The sequence below is a fragment of the Pygocentrus nattereri genome, chromosome 19 (genome assembly GCF_015220715.1).
Source record: "Pygocentrus nattereri isolate fPygNat1 chromosome 19, fPygNat1.pri, whole genome shotgun sequence".
Taxonomy (NCBI): domain Eukaryota; kingdom Metazoa; phylum Chordata; class Actinopteri; order Characiformes; family Serrasalmidae; genus Pygocentrus; species Pygocentrus nattereri.
In genome coordinates, this window is record NC_051229.1 from 22,803,094 (window position 1) to 22,821,410 (window position 18,317).

Genomic DNA, 18,317 nt, shown 5'->3' on the forward strand with positions numbered 1-18,317 from the left:
GTTGCAAAAAAAGAAGGCACCATTTTTGTTTTTCTGTTAATCGTTTTTTTTTTATTACATTATTGTGATGTCAATTTGAACAGCACTACTGTTACTGAGGAAGGTCACAGTTCAGCAAATTATAGATGATTCACTCTGGAATTAGTACTTATCAGACTTGTAAAAGCTACAGACATGGCAGATTCATACTGGAATAAAATCTCATCAATAATCACACAAACAGCAGTACCTCCCTAGGTTGAACTAATTCAACTCAACAGAGCTTTAATATCTCAAAATAATGACATTTTCCTCTGTGTTTGGGTAAATAAGTTATTACAATTTAAGAAAGTAAAAGGTGTGTCATTATCAGCACTTTGAGAACTTTTTTTTTTTTTTTTTTACTTTATTCAATATGTTACTCAGGTTTAGTCATGGGCAGTTCCCAGAAGTAGCACGTTCATTGTACGATGCTAGCCACACACACCAGTATTGAGTGCTTCAGTGCACTCAGAGAACACTAAGCGACTACACGGCTAGTACTTTTGAACTGTGATCACAGAGAGAGAGAGAGAGCTTCAGTGTTATACCAAACTTATGCCAAAGTTCAGTGTTTTACCTCAGCAGGACAGGTAGGATCTCACTTTATATATCTGTAATATGTGTAGACACTTCTAGACTAACGTTTGCATAAATATATAGTAATATATAACTTTATATGCACAGAGGATTGTGAGAGACCAATACTGTGATTCATACATTATTTATCACACCATTCAAAACCACTGAAATGATTCTAAATATGTATGCAGTGTGCTGGCTGCCTTATAAGAGAGAGCCAGTGCAACCACAGCATACAAGCATTAATCGATCAACTGTGTATCTTCTGTTTTGCATTAATTACATCAGTGCTTTTTGTGGCCAGACATCTGGTTTTATGACCTTGCAGCTGAGATCATCTAAGGACATCTGGAACAACAAAGTTGTTTTCAGCTTTCTTTTTTCAAAATCTTCATGTTTTAATATGGTAGTAATAATATCACAATTAAACGTGTTGTAAATGTTAAAGTATTTTGGAGTAAGCTACTGATGCACTTTACTTCAGTGTTTTCCCTTCTCTAACACATCTGAACTCAGCTAATAAGGCCACCTTGGTAACTTCATGACTTAAACCAAGTGTGTTGGTGCAGAGAAAATGCTAATCGGTGTTACACTGTGGTCCTCCAGGCCTGGATGTAAGTGACAACAGAGTAAGATATGAATCTCAGCTATCTTGAGCACACCTCAGATGTTAGCTGAAAACCCCACTGGGCCTTACGGTCAGGGCAAGGGTCTTCAATTGACCTATGAAGACCTGGACGTCCTCCTGAGAGCTGTGTGTCCATGCCAAGGGCAGGTGAGTGGGTACAACTTTCCGATCTGAAACGTAACACAGAGATCAATGAGCGAAAGATAGCATGGTTAATTAGTGTAATGTCAGGCAAAATGGCAACATTAGCTTGTTAGCCATGTAAAAATAAAAAATAAAAAACCTTAAAGAGCCTAAGCAATGCAATTACTACTGTGTAGTGAAGTACTGTGCAAAAGGCAGAGACCACCCTTAATTTACTTAATTTCCTGTTAAAAAAAAAAGCCATTAAGTAGATGTTATTCATTTTTCAGGAGACATCTGAAGTGATCAGATATAAGATGATACGGTTTTATATATATATATATATATATATATATATATATATAAAAGAGGAAAGTCAAAAGAAAATAAGTGGGGGAAAAAACTGGACTAAAAATGATTATTGTTCCCACTGCAGCCTCAGTTTTCTGTTCCTGCCTGACAGAAGTGGAACTTGCCTTTCTATATATATATATATATATATATATATATATATATATATATATATATATATATATATATATATATATATATATATATATATGTGTGTGTGTGTGTGTGTGTGTGTGTGTGTGTGTGTGTGTGTATGTATGTATGTATGTAAATGCTTCTGTTTTTGATCATATGGAATTCAGATTACATTCAATTTATAATTTATAATATATATAATTCTTCTTGTGAGACATGAAAGCTTTTGGGGTCTGCTATGAGGGCTGTGAGTTGCAAAAAGTTGAGAACCCCTCATATAAAGAAAGTGAGACTCCTACCATCATGCAAGACCTGGTAGATCATCAAAACTGTCACCACCCAATTAACATCAGTTAAACAAACAAACAAAAAAATAAAGAAGATGTTGGTGAATGAAGATGATGGTGTTGTTAGACGCAAATGCAGAGTCTTTTAATAAACAAAGTCCCTAGAGCAAAATCGTAGAACCAACAGGCAAAGAGTCAAGAAAAACCAGGAAAGGCCAAAACACAGTGAATCCGGCTCAATAGTGACACAGAGAGTGGCAATACCTCGCAAGGAGGCAGCATGAGAGTCCGGGTTATAAAGGGTTGCTGATGAGTAGATTGTAGGCGGGTGTGTGAATGTGGGAGGAGTCAGCCTCTCAATAGAACAGCTTCTCCGGAAGGAGGAACGGCCAGTAGGCGTGACAGATAGTATTCACAGAAAAACCTATTTGGATGCGTTTGGGATTATTTAGATTGTGAGAAGCAGAAAATGCAACCAACTTATAAAACAGTACATTGAAGATGTGAGAAAGTCCCTGCAGATTTCTTTTAAAAATTTAAAGCAAGTTTCTCAAAAAGAATGGAGCTGTAATAAAGGCAAAGGTTGGACATACTAAGTATTTTAATAATTATTTTGATTGAAAATTACACCGATGAAGGGTGGTCTGTGACCTTTGCGGAGTACTGTATGATAATAACTGTCCTGTTTTTATGATATAGTATTAATATCATAAAGTCACGCTTAAATCAGGAAATGTGTTCAGATTTTGACACACAGATATTTTCTAATTAGTTATTACAGTCTCTCTCAGAGATATGCCGTATATTTTTGGCCTGACACAAAATAGTAACAGCATAAATTGTGCATTGGTGTGTTGTTAATTAACATTATTTTGAGGAGTTTAATGTTCAAATATTTTTCTCATATGTAAAAGAGTAGGTGCTCAAATTACATGTTCGTTTGATTCATCTAAGTGAAAGCAAGTAAATATATCCCCTAGAGAGAGCAAACGTCTGCAAATTTCAATGCACATTTACTGTTTATTTGCTAAATTTAACATAAAAACAACCATTTTGCATTCGTCTATACACTCAATGAGCACTTTATTAGGAACACCACCTTGTATCTACGTTCTTTGTCCATTTTATCATCTCCACTTGCATATAGGTACACTTTGTAGTTCTACAATTACAGCAGTGCTCCTAGTGTGTCCAGTCACTGGCCACTCTTTATAAGTTTTAGTCACCCTTTTAGTCCCACAACGGGAAATTTCACCTCCGCATTTAACCCATCCTTGAAGTGAAACACCACATACACACTAGTGAGCACACACACACACACACTAGGGGGCAGTGAGCACACTTGCCCGGAGCGGTGGGCAGCCCAATCCGCAGCGCCCGCTGCAGTTGGGGGTTAGGTGTCTTGCTCAAGGACACCTCAGTCATGTGCTGTTGGCTCTGGGGATCAAACCGGCGACCTTCTGATCACGAGACTGGTTCCCTAACCTCCAGCCCATGACTGCCCCAAAGGCGCGGTTTGTTTCTGCCCGGTTAGACACACCTACCTTGTTGGTCCACCTTGTAGATGTAAAGTCGGAGACAACAGCTCATTAGTTGCTGCACAGTTTGTGCTGGTCATCCCTTAGTCCTTCATCAGTGGTCACAGGATGCTTTTAGCTGGATGGTTCTGGTTGGTGGTTTATTCTCAGTTCAGCAGTGACGCTGAAGTATTTAAAAACTCCAGCAGCACTGCTGTGTCTGATCCACTCAGACCAGCACAACCCACACAACCACAAAGTCCATTACTGCAGTGCTGAGAATGATCCACCATCCATCCATGAACCAGAATGATCCATACCTGCTCTGTGGGGGCCCTGTGGAGGTTTTCACCACTCAAGAACAAGGTAAAGTAGGCTAACAAAGTATCTAGTGAAACAGATCGACTACAGTCTGCAATTGTAGAACTACAAAGTGCACCTATATAGAAGTGAAGCTGATTTAAAAAAAATTTTCTACATAATAATTCAAAAGTGAAGAGTCATTCGGCGTGGTTTGATGTGAACACACAGTGTCATACACACCTTGGAAGAAGAGTCCGCTGGCTGTTTCCACGGCAGTCTTCGACACTGCGAGCCAGATGACTGTATCTGCTCCCTGCGCTGCTGTCCGCAGCCTGTCTCGCATCATCTGGTGGAACTGAGGCATTGCCGTGGCAACCGCTGAGCCAGACACATCAAGCCAGAGCTTATGAGTGTGCTATTCCACAGCACCGCTGGTAAACAACGCTAATACTACAGATTAATGCGATTTAGAGCAGGGTGGAGTGGAATTCTGGAGATTATAGAGATTTAAACACGCTGTGACGTCTACTGTACTGCTAAACACCCACAGGATTTCCTTGATCTTAACACTTCCAGAGAAAAGCAAGAAAAACTAGGAGAGCAATTTCTTAATAAATGTGTCATTTTTGAATAGAAGACCAATTTGGGGATGGATGCAATTAGTAGGCCAGTAATACTGCAACAACAAACAAGCTGAAAAGTACAGTATGTATGCCTGCTCTAATGGCAAAACGAATTCTGCAAAGGCTGTGGTGCTGTCTCAGCTATTTCTGATGAACCTGAAGAAGGGCTTAATCAAATATTCAGTAGATGCAGTATGAAGTCATTGTGTAGCAAATAAAATCTCAAATAAAGGTACATTAGCATTAGAAATGTTGAATATTCAGTATCTGATGAATCCGATCACATTCTGTAACTAATATAGAACAGAATTTCACAGAATTGCTTTTAGTATAACATATTTAAGTAAATTAGTAAAGCATTATCGAAGCATTACAATACCCTTCTTAACAATGCTTTCTTTTATGGTCCCCTAGGTTCTTGGTATTGACTGGGTAAGTGTGAAGTACAAACTCCAATGTACTTGGTAATTATTTTGGCTAACATTTTAACAGTTTAACAAATTATACGGAAAGGCCCAGCAAGTTTTAGGTATTTATTAGTTATTTGTGTGGAACAATCTCCAAAGTGCTGTGTAATTATTTTTTGTAAAATGATAGCAAGTAACTAAACAGTCTGACTAAACTGAAATACCTGGAATGCTTAAAAGGTTCTAATTACAACCCCAATTCCAAAACGTTGGGATGCTGTAAAAAATGTAAATAAATGTAAATAAAAACAGAATACAAAGATTTGTAAATCTCATGTACACACAGAACACAGAACACATATCAGATATTGAAAGTGAGACATTTTACATTTCATGAAACACATTAACTCATTTAGAAGTCGATGGCAGCTATGTATCTCAAAAAGTTGTGACAGAGGCACCAAAAAGCTGGAAAAGTGGTAATAATTAAAAAACAGCCAGAGGAGCAATTTGCAACTAACTCACATGACCGGGTATAAAAAAGAGCATTTAAAGAGTCTCAAGACGGGCAGATGTTCAGAAAAATGTTCCTCAATGAAAAATTACAAAGACTTTGGATATCCCACCATCTACAGTGCATAGTATCATCAAAAGATTCAGAGAATCTGGAGAAATCCCTGTACACAAGGGACAAGGCCGACTGTCAATACTGGATGTTCGTGATCTTTGGGCCCTCAGGCAGCACTGCATTAAAAACAGGCATTATACTGTACTGGAAATCATGGCATGGGCTCAGGAACACTTCCAGAAATCACTGTCTGTAAATACAGTTCACTGTGCAATCCATAAATGCAAATTAAAGCTGTATTATGCAAAGAAGCCATATGTCAACACGATCCAAAAATGCCACCATCTTCTCTGGGCCAAAGCTCATTTAAAATGGACTGAGGCGAAATGGAAAAATGTTCTGTGGTCAGTTGAATCAAAATTTTAAATTCTTTTTGGAAACCGTGGACACTCTCCTGCAGACTCGAGAGGAGAAGGACCATCCAGCTTGTTGTCAGTGCACAGATTAAAAGCCTTCATCTCTGATGGTATGGGCTTGCATTAGTGCCTATGGCATGGGCAGCTTACACATCTGGAAAGGCACTATCAATGCTGAACAGTACATACAGGTTTTAGAACAACATATGCTCCCATCCAGACAACGTCTCTTTCAGAAGAGGCCTTGCATATTTCAGCACGACAACGCTAAACAACATACTGCATCCATCTCAACAGCATGGCTGCACAGAAGAAGAGTCTGGGTGCTGAACTGACCTGCCTTTAGTCCAGACCTTTCACTAATAGAAAACATTTGCCACATCATGAAACAAAAAAGAAGACCCAGGACTTTTAATCAGCTAGAATCCTACATCAGACATAAATGAAACAACATTCCTCTCCCAGAACTCCAGCAACTGGTCTCCTCACTTCCCAGACGTTTACAGACTGCTGTTAAAAGAAGAGGGGATGCTACACAATGGTAGACATGGCCCTGTCCCAAGTGTTTTTATCAAGTTCTAAATGAGTTCATGTTTTTCATGGAATGGTAAAATGTCTCACTTTCAACATATGATGTGTTCTGCTGTGAGTAAAATATAATTGCTTCTGTTTTTATTAACATTCATTTATTTACACAGCCTCCCAACTTTCTTGGACTTTAGGATGTATTAAGCTGCTAAAAGCACTTATTCAAATATCACAGTAAACCTATAACCTGTCTGGAGTAACACGGTTGTAAATATAAACATACTGACACCAAATTTCGCTGTAATGTCTTGTGCTTAAGCAAGAAGGGAAATCCAGCAAGTACCAGCTAGTTACAGTGGTATGTTGGGGGGGTCCTTGATTAAATGTTTTTTGTTCTTCTAAGTGAAGATAAGTCAACACATCATCTACTGAGAACACATCTCTGCACATTTTAATACACAAATACTATTTACTTGCTGAATTTCACATATTGGAGAAAAAAAAAACACTGAATGTGGCCTGTGCAAAAATTGACATGTAATGTTAAATTCAGGAAACAAATTAAAATTATGCACTAAAATTGGCAGAAAAATGCCTTGTTCTCTATAGAAGATAACAAATGTTTATACTGAAAATCAACAAACTGTGATATTTGTTTTCAAACTTTCACATATAGCAGTATATAGAGTGTAACAAAGCGGTACAAAGACAATAGTCCTACATGACATGTACCTGCCTATTTGAAATAAAACTAAAACTGTGTAGTAAATGAAACCGTGATTTTTACTATGTTTATACTGGGTCATTACCATTTAATGCTTCCATTTTATGATTTACATGGATTTAATGAATGTTTGTTTTGACCATTTTTATCGAATTTAGTTCCGCTTAAACCGTCTTAAACTTACCATCAACTTACCCAAAATAATGATCCAGTACCTTGGAATTTGTACCTCACACACCCAGTTAATATCAAGAATTTAATGAACTGTAAATTTAAAAAAAGCATTACCCTATTTGGTTAAAGAATCCTATCTGCATGCAATACTTGATATATTTTAAAAAGCCCGTTTTGTATTTTGGCTATTTATTTTCCACCGCTGTTTGAGGAATTTAAGTATAGTACTTTTAGACAGCAGTCTTTTTATATCAGTACTGGTACTATAAAAGTGGTATCGTACCCACTCTTCTTAGCATATAAATCAGTAAACGTGATAATATAGTGTTATCGGAGTATTAAGTGTTGGTACAAGCCTATTGATACCTGGAGTGTCTGCCCAGCCTGGATGCATCACAGAGAAATGGATCTTGGGATGCGCTTTAGCCCAAACCTCCGTCATCACCACTTGCTGCCTCTATAGACGACACATACACATACATGCTTGCTGTGATCTTTCAGGTTTCATAGAGAGCGGTGGAAAGTGAGTGTTTGGATAAAGGTCATCATCATTACTCTGTTCAGACTCAGCTGCGTCTAGCAGTCACCCCGTGGTGCTTAGTGTCACCTGTTGCTTGGCAACTGCCTGGAGGGGAACAGAAGCGCTTCTCTTTTTGCCTGCGGGAGGTTACATTCAGCACTTCCGGCAGTGAAGGGTGGCATTTGCCTCGTTAATGTGATTAAAAAGTCAAAACATAATACAAGACACCTTGCCTTTCTGCTTTTCTTGCCTTGAACCTTTAGTTAAAGGAGACATAAAAATAGACTCTATTTTCTTACTCTGTTTCTAAGGTGTTAGACGTTCCTGAATTATGTATAGGCTGTAAGCGTCACTCAGCTAATTTTATATAGAACTCAAGTTAGTGCATTGCTCATAAACCCTGCATAGATATTTCTGCCTGTGTTTTCAAGCAATACTGTGTAAGATTTAAGTCATTCAAGGCCATGAATACATGCATGTACACATGTGTATACATCTATCTATACCTACATATGTCTATATCTATATATTTATCTGTAGTAGTTCTACAATTACAGACTGTAGTCCATCTGTTTCTCTGCATTCTTTATTAGCACTCTTACCTTGCTCTTCAGTGGTCATGGACCCTCACAGAGCAGGTACTATTTGGGTGGTGGATCATTCTCAGCACTGCAGTAACACTGATGAGGTGGTGGTGTGTTAGTGTGTATTGTGCTGGTACGACACATCAGTGCTGCTGGAGTTTAAACACTGTGTCCACTCAGTGTCCACTCTATCACACACTCACACTCACACCTCATTAGTCTACCTTCTAGATGTAAAGTCAGCTCATCTGCTGCTGCACAGTTTGTGTTGGTCATCCTCTAGTCCTTCATCAGTGGTCAGAATATGCTGGCCACAGGACGCTGTTGGCTGGATATTTTTGGTTGGTGGACTATTCTCAGTCCAGCAGTGACACTGAGGAGCAGGGAGCAGTGACTGGGAGGCGAAGTAACTAGCTCTCTTTCCCTCTCGACTCAGGAGCTCTTTTTCTCGCTCTCTCTGTTCCCTCTCTGCTCTTTTTAAAAGGTACTCACATAGCCTGCACTCTGACAGACTGAAGAGCTGAAAAGCTCAAGATAGAAAAGGACTGATAAGTCTAGCTTTGATGCCACTGAAAAGTGGCCAGCTTTGATTATGGTTTTGTTTTTTTCTGTTTGTTTGGCATGAAAATGAAGTTTGAAATAGCTGCTGCACATGTTTCTCCTGCCTCCAGTGAACTTTATGTGCCCAGGGTAACACATGATGTGCTACAGTCAGAAACCACCCTTTACTTATTGTATTTTTAAAAAATAAAAAAAAATTATTTTCAGGTGATGTTTCTTAAGTGGTTAGATATAATACATTTACATAAGGAAGGGCTAAGTCAAAGCAAAAAAAAACAAAAAAAAAAACCCAAAACAAAACTGAAGTTCAGAAAAATCATTAACATCCACAGGAGTTTCAGTCCATCCCTCCACTGGGAAAAGAACACTCAACACAGTGGGTCTGAAAGGATATGCAGCTGGTACTGAGAAAAAGAAAAATGATACTGTGGGTAGTTGTTGAGGCTTCTATGTAATTTTCTGTTCAATATATTGCTGCTGTCAGAAGAAAACCTCCAAAACCTCCAAAATCTCCAAAATGATAACTTTACAGGAGAAGAAAAAACATCCATTACTTTTAATGTAAGTCAATGAAACCAGACCCTTTTCTTAGCAATTTTAGGCCGTTTCTTTTAGTCCATTCTTCATGAGATTTATATACAAAGTAAATGGCAACAGGCACTTTCAAATTATGTCAACAACTGAAAAACTAAAAAAAATGGACAGCAAAAATGATTGTACTGAATGTAAATTAAGTACATAAATGAAGGGTGGTCTCTGACGTTTGCACTGTTTACATCTTTCATGTTTAAATTTCAGTGTTTAAGTGTAAATGCTTAGCAAGTTTAAACTCTGCAGCATTTACATACCTTGTTCTGGGCGTAGACCATTGTGCCATCAAAGGCGGTCCTCTCAGTCTGTAGATCTGTTGGGTTCAGTTTCTGTACCAGCATGCCTCCTGAAGACACAGTAATCTAGTGTGACAGTAAAACACTGCTCTTCAGTTCATTTTATTTGATTTTAATTCAAAGTACAAGAGGGAAATTTCAGAAATATCCAAATTACAGATATGAAAATAACACTCTGTATTCCAAGAACACTGATCCTTCTTTCTAACAGTGAAAACTTTTATGTGCACATACAGAGGGAGCACTAATAAGGTTTCCTTTTCAAACAAGTAAGCTTATACTCACGACTCTTGGGTCTTTGCACTTCTCCAGCAGAGGAATCAGACACTTCGTGAGAACATAGACACCTAAACAAAGACAGTGGAGTTTTTACACATTGGTTTACTCAGCTCTTAACCCTTTGATGTATGTTGTGAGTAGGCCTGCACAATACATCATTTGCACTCTTGGTATTTGTAATAGTGACTTCACAGAAGGCTTCAATATGCAAATTAGCCCTCCAGTCCTAGTGTTTTGTTTCTTTGAGTGAATCAAGATCATTCAAGGTGTTGAGATGTATGTAAATACACAAAAGTTATTTTGGTCAAAATAATGCAGCCTAATCTTGAAGGCCACATTATTTACTTATCCATGCATTTCAAAGCATTGCAGTGTGTAACAATATAATACACATACACACATCCTCTAAACCGCTTATCCTTCTGGATCGCAAGGGGAGCTAGAGCCTATCCCAGCAGTCAGTGGGTGGTAGGCAGGATACACTCTGGGCAGGTCACCAGTCCATCACAGGGCAGACAGACGGACATACACATTCACACCCACACTCACACCTAGGGGCAATTTTAGCTTGTCCAAATAGTTTGACTGCATGTCTTTGGACTGTGGGAGAAAACCAGAGAACCCGGAGGAAACCCACACAGACACGGGGAGAACGTGCAAACAGTCAGATTAAAAGGTCAGATTTTTCTTTTTCAGTCTTATCCTTTCTATTGAAGCTTGTGTTCAGGCGACTTTTGGATGGATTTCATATCAAACCACTCTGAATGCACAAACTTGTGGAGTTGCTAGCTTGAGTGTCATTAAAGCAAAACATGTACATATTAAATACTAAAAAAATCTGAAATCCATGTTAATATTTCAAAGATTTAACTTTTCAATTTTGTGTTAAATTATATGTATACACACACACACACACACACACACACAGATGAGCCATCCTCCGTGTGCTGCTGAAAAACAACTTTAACCTGCCGAGGCATGGACTCTAAAAGCCATTGCCATTACCACTGCTATAAAGAGGTGTACCTTGTCTGAAACAATACTTAGGTAGGTAGCATGTGTCAAATTGATGTCCACATGAAAGCACGAACCCAGGACTTTTAGGCAAAACACTACCGAAAGCATCACATTTCCTCCACCAGCTTCTCTTTCCCACAGTGCCATCACTTCTTCAGGTAAACAGTTCACAGTCTATTGACCAGGACATCATTTAAATATTTTTGAACCTTGTGCTACAGTAGCCCTTCTGTTGGGTTTGGATCAGATGGGATCGACTTCATTGCCCTCACGTTCGATGCCCAACACTGGCGGCAGACACTCACCGCTGCTGACCAGGAAGCTCTGACCCAGTCGTCTGTCTATAATGGTCTGGCCTTTGTCAAAGTCACTCAGGTTTTCCCACCTGCCCATTTCTCCCGCCTCCAACATGTCGACTACGAGAACCTTATGTTCACACACTGTCTAATATACCCCAGATCTTGACATGTGCCACTGTTATGAGTTAATCAATGTTAGCTATAACATGCCTTACCCAGAGTATTGGTAGCAAAATTTTTCTCCAGACCATCTGAGGTCAGTTCCCTCTGGTTCACCATACAGCCAGCATTATTTATCTGGGAGAGAGAATGGGGAGCAATAATATCAGACTATAATCATGGAATAACCATGATTTTACAATAAATCCAACAAGACTTGTTTACGTATGCAATATTTCAAACAATTGAGAATTTATGGGAAAAGGTATAGCTAAGAAATCGTACAACTTATCCCATCATCATTACCAATGTGTTGAGCACTTTTGTTCAGAACTGAGAATTGATTTTTTTTTTATTTAAAAATAGCCAGTTTACCTATAGTGCACACACTGTATGGTAGCTATAGGTTTGGGTTAGCAAATCCTAAATTTGTCCTAAAGTATTTCTCCAAAACATAAAAGTTGGTAACTTAACAAACACAGAACTGGTTGTACTGCTAAAGACACACAGTTACAGCAATAACAACCCATTATATCCTAATTATAACCACATTTTAGGCATACCTGTTAATATTAGTAACATAAATCAATTCTTGAATTTTTCACTGCTTAAAGAAATCAAAGAATGTTATTTGATTAAGCTCATTTTTATCTGTGTTGCACGTTTCATGATAGATCACTACAAGGCATTCAGAACCTCTGCACCAAATGTCATGGAATCACAGGAACTTTATCACTAGCGTAAGTGTTTATCATTTAGAAACTCCCAAATCTTGTTAGACGCAGGAACATCCTGACAGAGATTTCTTCAACGAACCAAGATTTAATTGCGTTTTCCTCTGACGTGTCTGACGTGTGTTTTCATCTTAACTAACCAGAACGTTGAGGGAGGTGTACTCTTTCTTGAAGGCCTCTGCAAACTCCCAAACCCTTCGTGTCTCTGACAGATCCAACAAGTGGACATAGATCTCCTGAAATAAGATGCATAACATTTATGGCTTAGTCATTTTAACAAATGATTATATCCAGAAATAATGATTTTTTTTTCCCACAATGAGGATAATAACTGCATTATACATTAACACAGTGTTTAATGCACTCTGAAAAAAACTTTTTTCCATAAGCTGAACAACTGTGGGAAGATTTAGATGAAACCTACAAGAACATCTCATGTAACAAACTGCACACAGTATAGTCTTTATTTCCCAGAAATTCTGCATGTTATATGATTTATATTTGCAAAGATTATACTCTGGATGATCACAGGATGGACAAAAAAATATTAAAACACTTTTTATGTGCTGTACAGTTTGATGCAACAACAGCTAATAGAAAAACAAAAGTAAAAAAACTGTGTTCCTAATTAATGCAACATCGTTGAACTACTTTTTGTGTAATATGTGGTAGGTAATATCACTAATGTTTACTAGTGCTGCATGAAAAATCACGTTTTGCAGGCTGTAAATTCTCCACAAGGGGCACCATCAACAGTCAAATAGCTTCTGATGCTACATAAGAGCAGGGCTTTGCATCAGTGGCATATGTCATATATGTCATGTAAGACATAAGATATAAGTAGCTATGACTATTTCATTGCTTTTATTTTGCATGATCGTGAATTGGGCTTGTACTTTTGGTGCGTTTTTTTTTTTTTGCTATTTACTTAGAAGAGGTTATTTAGAAAAAAAATGAACTAGTTTTTAAAAATTTTGTAATATTGGCACATCCAGTTAGAGGTACTCCAATTTAGTGTAAATTGTGTCTTTTAGTCTATCCCAGCAGTCTTCGGGCGGAAGGCAGGATACACCCTGGACAGGTTGCCAGTCCATCGCAAGGCAGACAGACAGACACAGACAGTCACTCACACACTCACACCTAGGGGCAATTTAGCATGTCCAATTGGCCTAACTGCAGGAACCCCCCCGCGACCCTGACGAAGAAGCGGCATAGAAAATGGATGGATGGATGGATGGATGGATGGATGGATGTGTCTTTTAGAGGCATTATATGCTTCAGACATCTGGTTTCCATCACCGCCATTGTGAATAATTCTGAATATAAATTTCTGTAGAATTAAGATTTCTCATCAAACCACTCTGATTGACTTTGTTTACATCCTAAGCATTTACTCTGATGAAGTTTTGAGCTGATGGAATTCTGCTTTCAACCTAGCACCCACAAGAAAGAATTCAAATATGTAAGAATCTTCAACTTCAACTAATAACTTTGCTTCCACAATCTGGCCCCCTAATGTTGCTCCATTCTTCTTCATCATTGTGGAGATTTAATTACTGATATATTTAATGACTGTGTCCTAATCCAGTATGCATACAGTGTTACCGCTCTCCCTGACGATCTCCTCTCTGGTAGCCTCGGCCCGCTCTTTATTACGGCACACTAGATGGACTGTTCCACCTGCAAAGCCACACACAGGGAGATAAAGTTCAGCTGCACATCTAGAAGTAAATCCCATAAACTAGTGGTCCTCATGTTTAGTCATCTAGTACTATACCACTTATTTGTGTTTTACCTGCTATAACAAACCAGACACAGCTCATGAAAGACTTAATAATCACCTGAATTGAATCAGGTAGGGCTCTTATTATCAATTACATTAAGTGAATCAGCTACCAAGATTTTTTTATAATTATTTAAGTTTTTAAAAAAGTTCAACGATAAAAATAGACTTAACTGTACACTGAGAACAAGCAAACAGAAATATGCATAGACTTTGTCAAGGATGTCAAGCTATGTTACTGCAAAAAAGAAGTCTTTAAAATGACTTTTTTTTTTAATTAATTATTTTTTTTAATTAGAACAACACTGTGTGTGTGTGTGTGTGTGTGTGTATACAGTCTAATGCAACAGTCTGAACATCCCTGGTTGTGTTTTCCCGATTTTCTATATGAAAGTAAGTGAACACAACCTCTACAGGTAACACACATAAATGTTTTCTGCACATTTTAGTGCACAATTTCTATGTAATTGCTGAGTTTAACATACTGGACAGTCCATATATTTGGACTGAGAATCAATTCAATCATTAATAAATGAACTATGAAACCTTAAATGATCAATGACCATATGCAGTATTTAAAAGTTCAGATGCTCCTACATTTTGTGCTACTAATACTATTATAACAATTCTGACACTGTGAACAGAGCATTTCAAATCAAACCACTCTGAATGACTTTGTTCACATCTTATTTTAATGCAGAAATGTTTACGATTTTAAGAGTTCTATGCATTTCTGTCTTGCTTTAAATGATTAGGAGAGAAAATCAAATTTACAGAGGTTTGACATTAAATGCAGTCCCAGGTCTCAGTGTTATTACTACTTTTGTAAATCAGAAGACAAACCTTTCTTTGCTATGGCCATGGCTACTGCTTTCCCAATACTGCTGTTGGCTCCAGTGATCATGAATGATCGGCCCACCACTGACATGTCCAGATCTTTGTCCATAAAGTTTTTGGAGGCTGCTTCATGTCCAGCCCTGCTCCAAACATAAATGAATGAATGAAAGAATGAAACAGTCAATCAAGTAATCAGCTGATCCACCAAAAGTACTACTAATCAGTCCATGCATCATAAATTCAGACCTCATGATTCAATCTTTCAAACAGACATTTGATGATGCATATATAGTGTTGTGTGAGAGCACAATCAAATATCAGCATTTTATTCATTTGACTGTATTTGTAACCAATGCATCCCTACCACAGAATGAGATATTCTTGATCTACCTTGCTTTAGAACATCTTTAGAACATTCATGAAGGCCAATATTCCACTAATGGATCAAATCTGGTGTTTTACTCCATCTATGGAAGGTTCTAACCTACAGCTGGCAAATAAATGGCCACTGCTTGCTCACTTTGTGGATTAGACAAATGCTCTGCACAGGGGCCTATTCATGCTATGACAAGGCACTTCACAGCGTAAGATGCCTTTGTCAATAGCGTCCATTGTACCAAGAAACTGACCTTGCACCAAGACAATGAATAAGGAGTTAGGAGTGATGGCCAAAGCGCTGCACAGATAGACAAACTGAAAGGGGAATTCCACCATTTTTTAAAAAAAAATTCAGAACAATTCAGTCTGTGAGATATAAACGCAGTCATTCAGAGTGGTTTGATATCAAATGGTTTGTTGTAGTGACTCTGATTTCTTGACAGTGGTACAATGGGAACCAGGGGTCATGATGTCTGCAAAGCAAAAACAACTTTATTCCAAAACTATCATAAAATAATGTTTCGGACATCAGACAGTATATCTAACCATTTCATGTCATAACTTGCTGTGAGGGAGCTCTTAAAGGCATTCAACTCTTCAGACGTCTGGTTCCTATCACCACCACTGTGAACAATTTGGGCTCTGTAAGTTTCTGTCGAACTGAGCCTTTCGTATCAAACCCTTCTGCATGACTTTGTTTACGTCTTATCCACTTAGTTACGTAAAATTCTTGAAAAATCGGTGGAGTTCCCCTTTAATATTGAGAACTTGCCATTCCTTCCCAATATATAAGCCATGAATTGCCAAAACTGAGTTGAGTTAACACATTCTAAAACTTTTCAGCACACCGTTAACAACGGACAATAACATTTATGTAAAGTCACATGTACTGAGGAAAGACTTCGCGCTGACCTACACAAGCAACTTTTATACAGACTCTCCCCTGATCTAAACTAACATAAACATCTACCCACTCTGGGAGAAGGAAAAGAAAACAACAAAACAGGGACACTAAAGGAAGCATCTATGCCCAGTGTGTCCAGTACCTCGTATATTCCCGCATTCCTTTGATAAACCACACGATATTCCTGTAAAGAGACATTGCACAAGACCCTCCGTTCTGCTCCAAAGAGTGACTCGCAGTGCTTGTAATATTACGGGTCACATGTGTTAACTGTACTTCAACTTCACGCCCTCTATCGGCCAGAATGTGACAGCACAAGAGCTCCAGTCTGATTTCAGCTAGCCTGATACGCTATTCCCTAGTTTACTGACTGATTCTGTGAATTGGACGGATAGAATTTCTGTAGCGAGTAAGTTCTCAGTGAACAGCAATAATTCATTCACACACGTGGGTTGGCCAAAATACTTTGAAAAAAAGTGATGGCTGGACCCTGAACACACGGTGCTAAACCTTTATCATACATCTCAGTGAGTGTTAGGCTGTCTCCCTCGCTCTGCTGAGCGCTCAGTTCACTGATAAACAGTAGGTCATTCGGCCTGTAGTTTTCTCAGAAGATGAGGGCGACAACACCGACAGGGCCGATTCGGACGGTGTGTAACTCGGCCAAGTCGCCAAAAAGTAATTAATAAAATCTGGCAACCTTACTTAAGCATAATGTTGTGACCACCTTGTTCAGACAACGTAACCAGCACCTTTGACGTTGTGTGTTTGCTGGATGGGGAGACGCACCGCGTATTTTGAACCTTGACTTGTCGCGCGTTTATCTGAATTATCCTCCCTTAACCCTTGTGTTGTCTTGCGGGTCAAAAGTGACCCACTACCATGTTTAGCTGTAGAAAAAATACCCTAACCTATCTTTTTCCAACTTGAAATTTTATGACTTTTCCTAAAAGGATCCCATCATAAGAAAAAGTGATATTTTGTTTTTGTTTATGTTTCCATGTGAGCTGTACACCACTAGGGTACAAATATTGTCTCATTTTTGACCCGTGAATTATAAAAGCATTTAAACACCAGAAAAAAAGTTCAAAGGCCACACATAAACTCTCTAATACACACACACACACACACACACACACACCTACACACACACACCCGCACACCTACGCACACACACACACACACACCTACACACACACACACACAAACACACACACTCACTCATCAAAGAAACTGGATTGATGTATGAATTGAACTTGCTTTTGACCTGCACCTACACTCTTGATCTGCAGCTAACCCCTCACATCACACAAGCTCCCAAACAAAACAAACAACAATCTCAGACATAGTAAAACAATAAAAACAAATTCAATATAGAGGATATAAAGAGACCCTGAATCAAAGTACCCCTAGTTCGTTCCTTGCTGAAACCATGAATAGATGTCTCGGTGCTCAACAGGTCCTGGATGAGATATTTTCAGGAGCTGTGGAGGAACAAGAGGATGAAGATGTATCTGAAGAGGAAGATGGGGAGGAGTGCAACCCAGAGGATGAAGCATCTTCAGATGAAGAAGAAGAGGAAATCCCTCAAGCTGACAGAGAGACTTTTTGGTCAAAGAATGGCAAAATTGCATGGTCCTCATCAAATTCAGACAGCAACCAGGGAAGAACTGCAACATCAAACATCATAAGGATGACTCCAGGACCAACAAGGTATTTGGCTGCCCATGTCCAGGACATTTCATCCACCTTTCTCCTGTTCATCACACCAGCCATCGAAAAAATCATCCTGGAGAATACAAAATTTCCGGAAATATGGAGAAAACTGGGAAAATATGGATGAGATTGACCTGCGTGGCTACATAGGGCTTTTGATATTAGCAGGTGTATATAGGTCCCATGGCGAGGCTACATATACAGAAGGATGTTCCTTGAGCAGTTGGTAAAGGCTCTTGTCACCCCGTGCATTGAGAAAAGGGAGCGCCTGCCTC

At 38.7% G+C, this 18,317-nt stretch overlaps 1 protein-coding gene across 2 annotated transcripts; it reads right to left on the bottom strand.

Moving 5' to 3' along the window:
• Positions 1-234: 234 nt before the first annotated feature.
• LOC108428304 (dehydrogenase/reductase SDR family member 12) lies at positions 235-16,576 on the bottom strand. 2 transcript variants are annotated; one of them, XM_017699212.2, is made up of 10 exons: positions 16,469-16,576; positions 15,051-15,184; positions 14,022-14,104; positions 12,565-12,660; positions 11,747-11,828; positions 10,222-10,283; positions 9,898-10,002; positions 7,751-7,841; positions 4,185-4,322; positions 235-1,398 (listed from the first exon to the last, which is right to left on the bottom strand). In XM_017699212.2, the coding sequence occupies exons 1-10, from the start codon at positions 16,522-16,524 to the stop codon at positions 1,271-1,273; spliced, it is 975 nt and encodes a 324-aa protein (XP_017554701.1). In that variant the 5' UTR covers positions 16,525-16,576; the 3' UTR covers positions 235-1,270. The 2 variants fall into 2 exon arrangements, with proteins under 2 accessions (XP_017554701.1, XP_037403628.1); XM_037547731.1 differs by lacking the exons at positions 4,185-4,322; positions 7,751-7,841.
• Between the last annotated feature and the right edge of the window lie 1,741 nt (positions 16,577-18,317).

Bases quoted from the DNA above. Each gene is read 5' to 3' on its own strand.
- LOC108428304 (XM_017699212.2), bottom strand. From the start codon at position 16,524: ATGTCTCTTTACAGGAATATCGTGTGGTTTATCAAAGGAATGCGGGAA. The intron at 7,842-9,897 runs GTATGTAAATGC...TGTCGTCTATAG, and splicing joins TGGTCTACGCCCAGAACAAG to AGGCAGCAAGTGGTGATGAC. The intron at 4,323-7,750 runs GTATCAATAGGC...TGTCTGGCTCAG, and splicing joins AGGCTGGGCAGACACTCCAG to CGGTTGCCACGGCAATGCCT.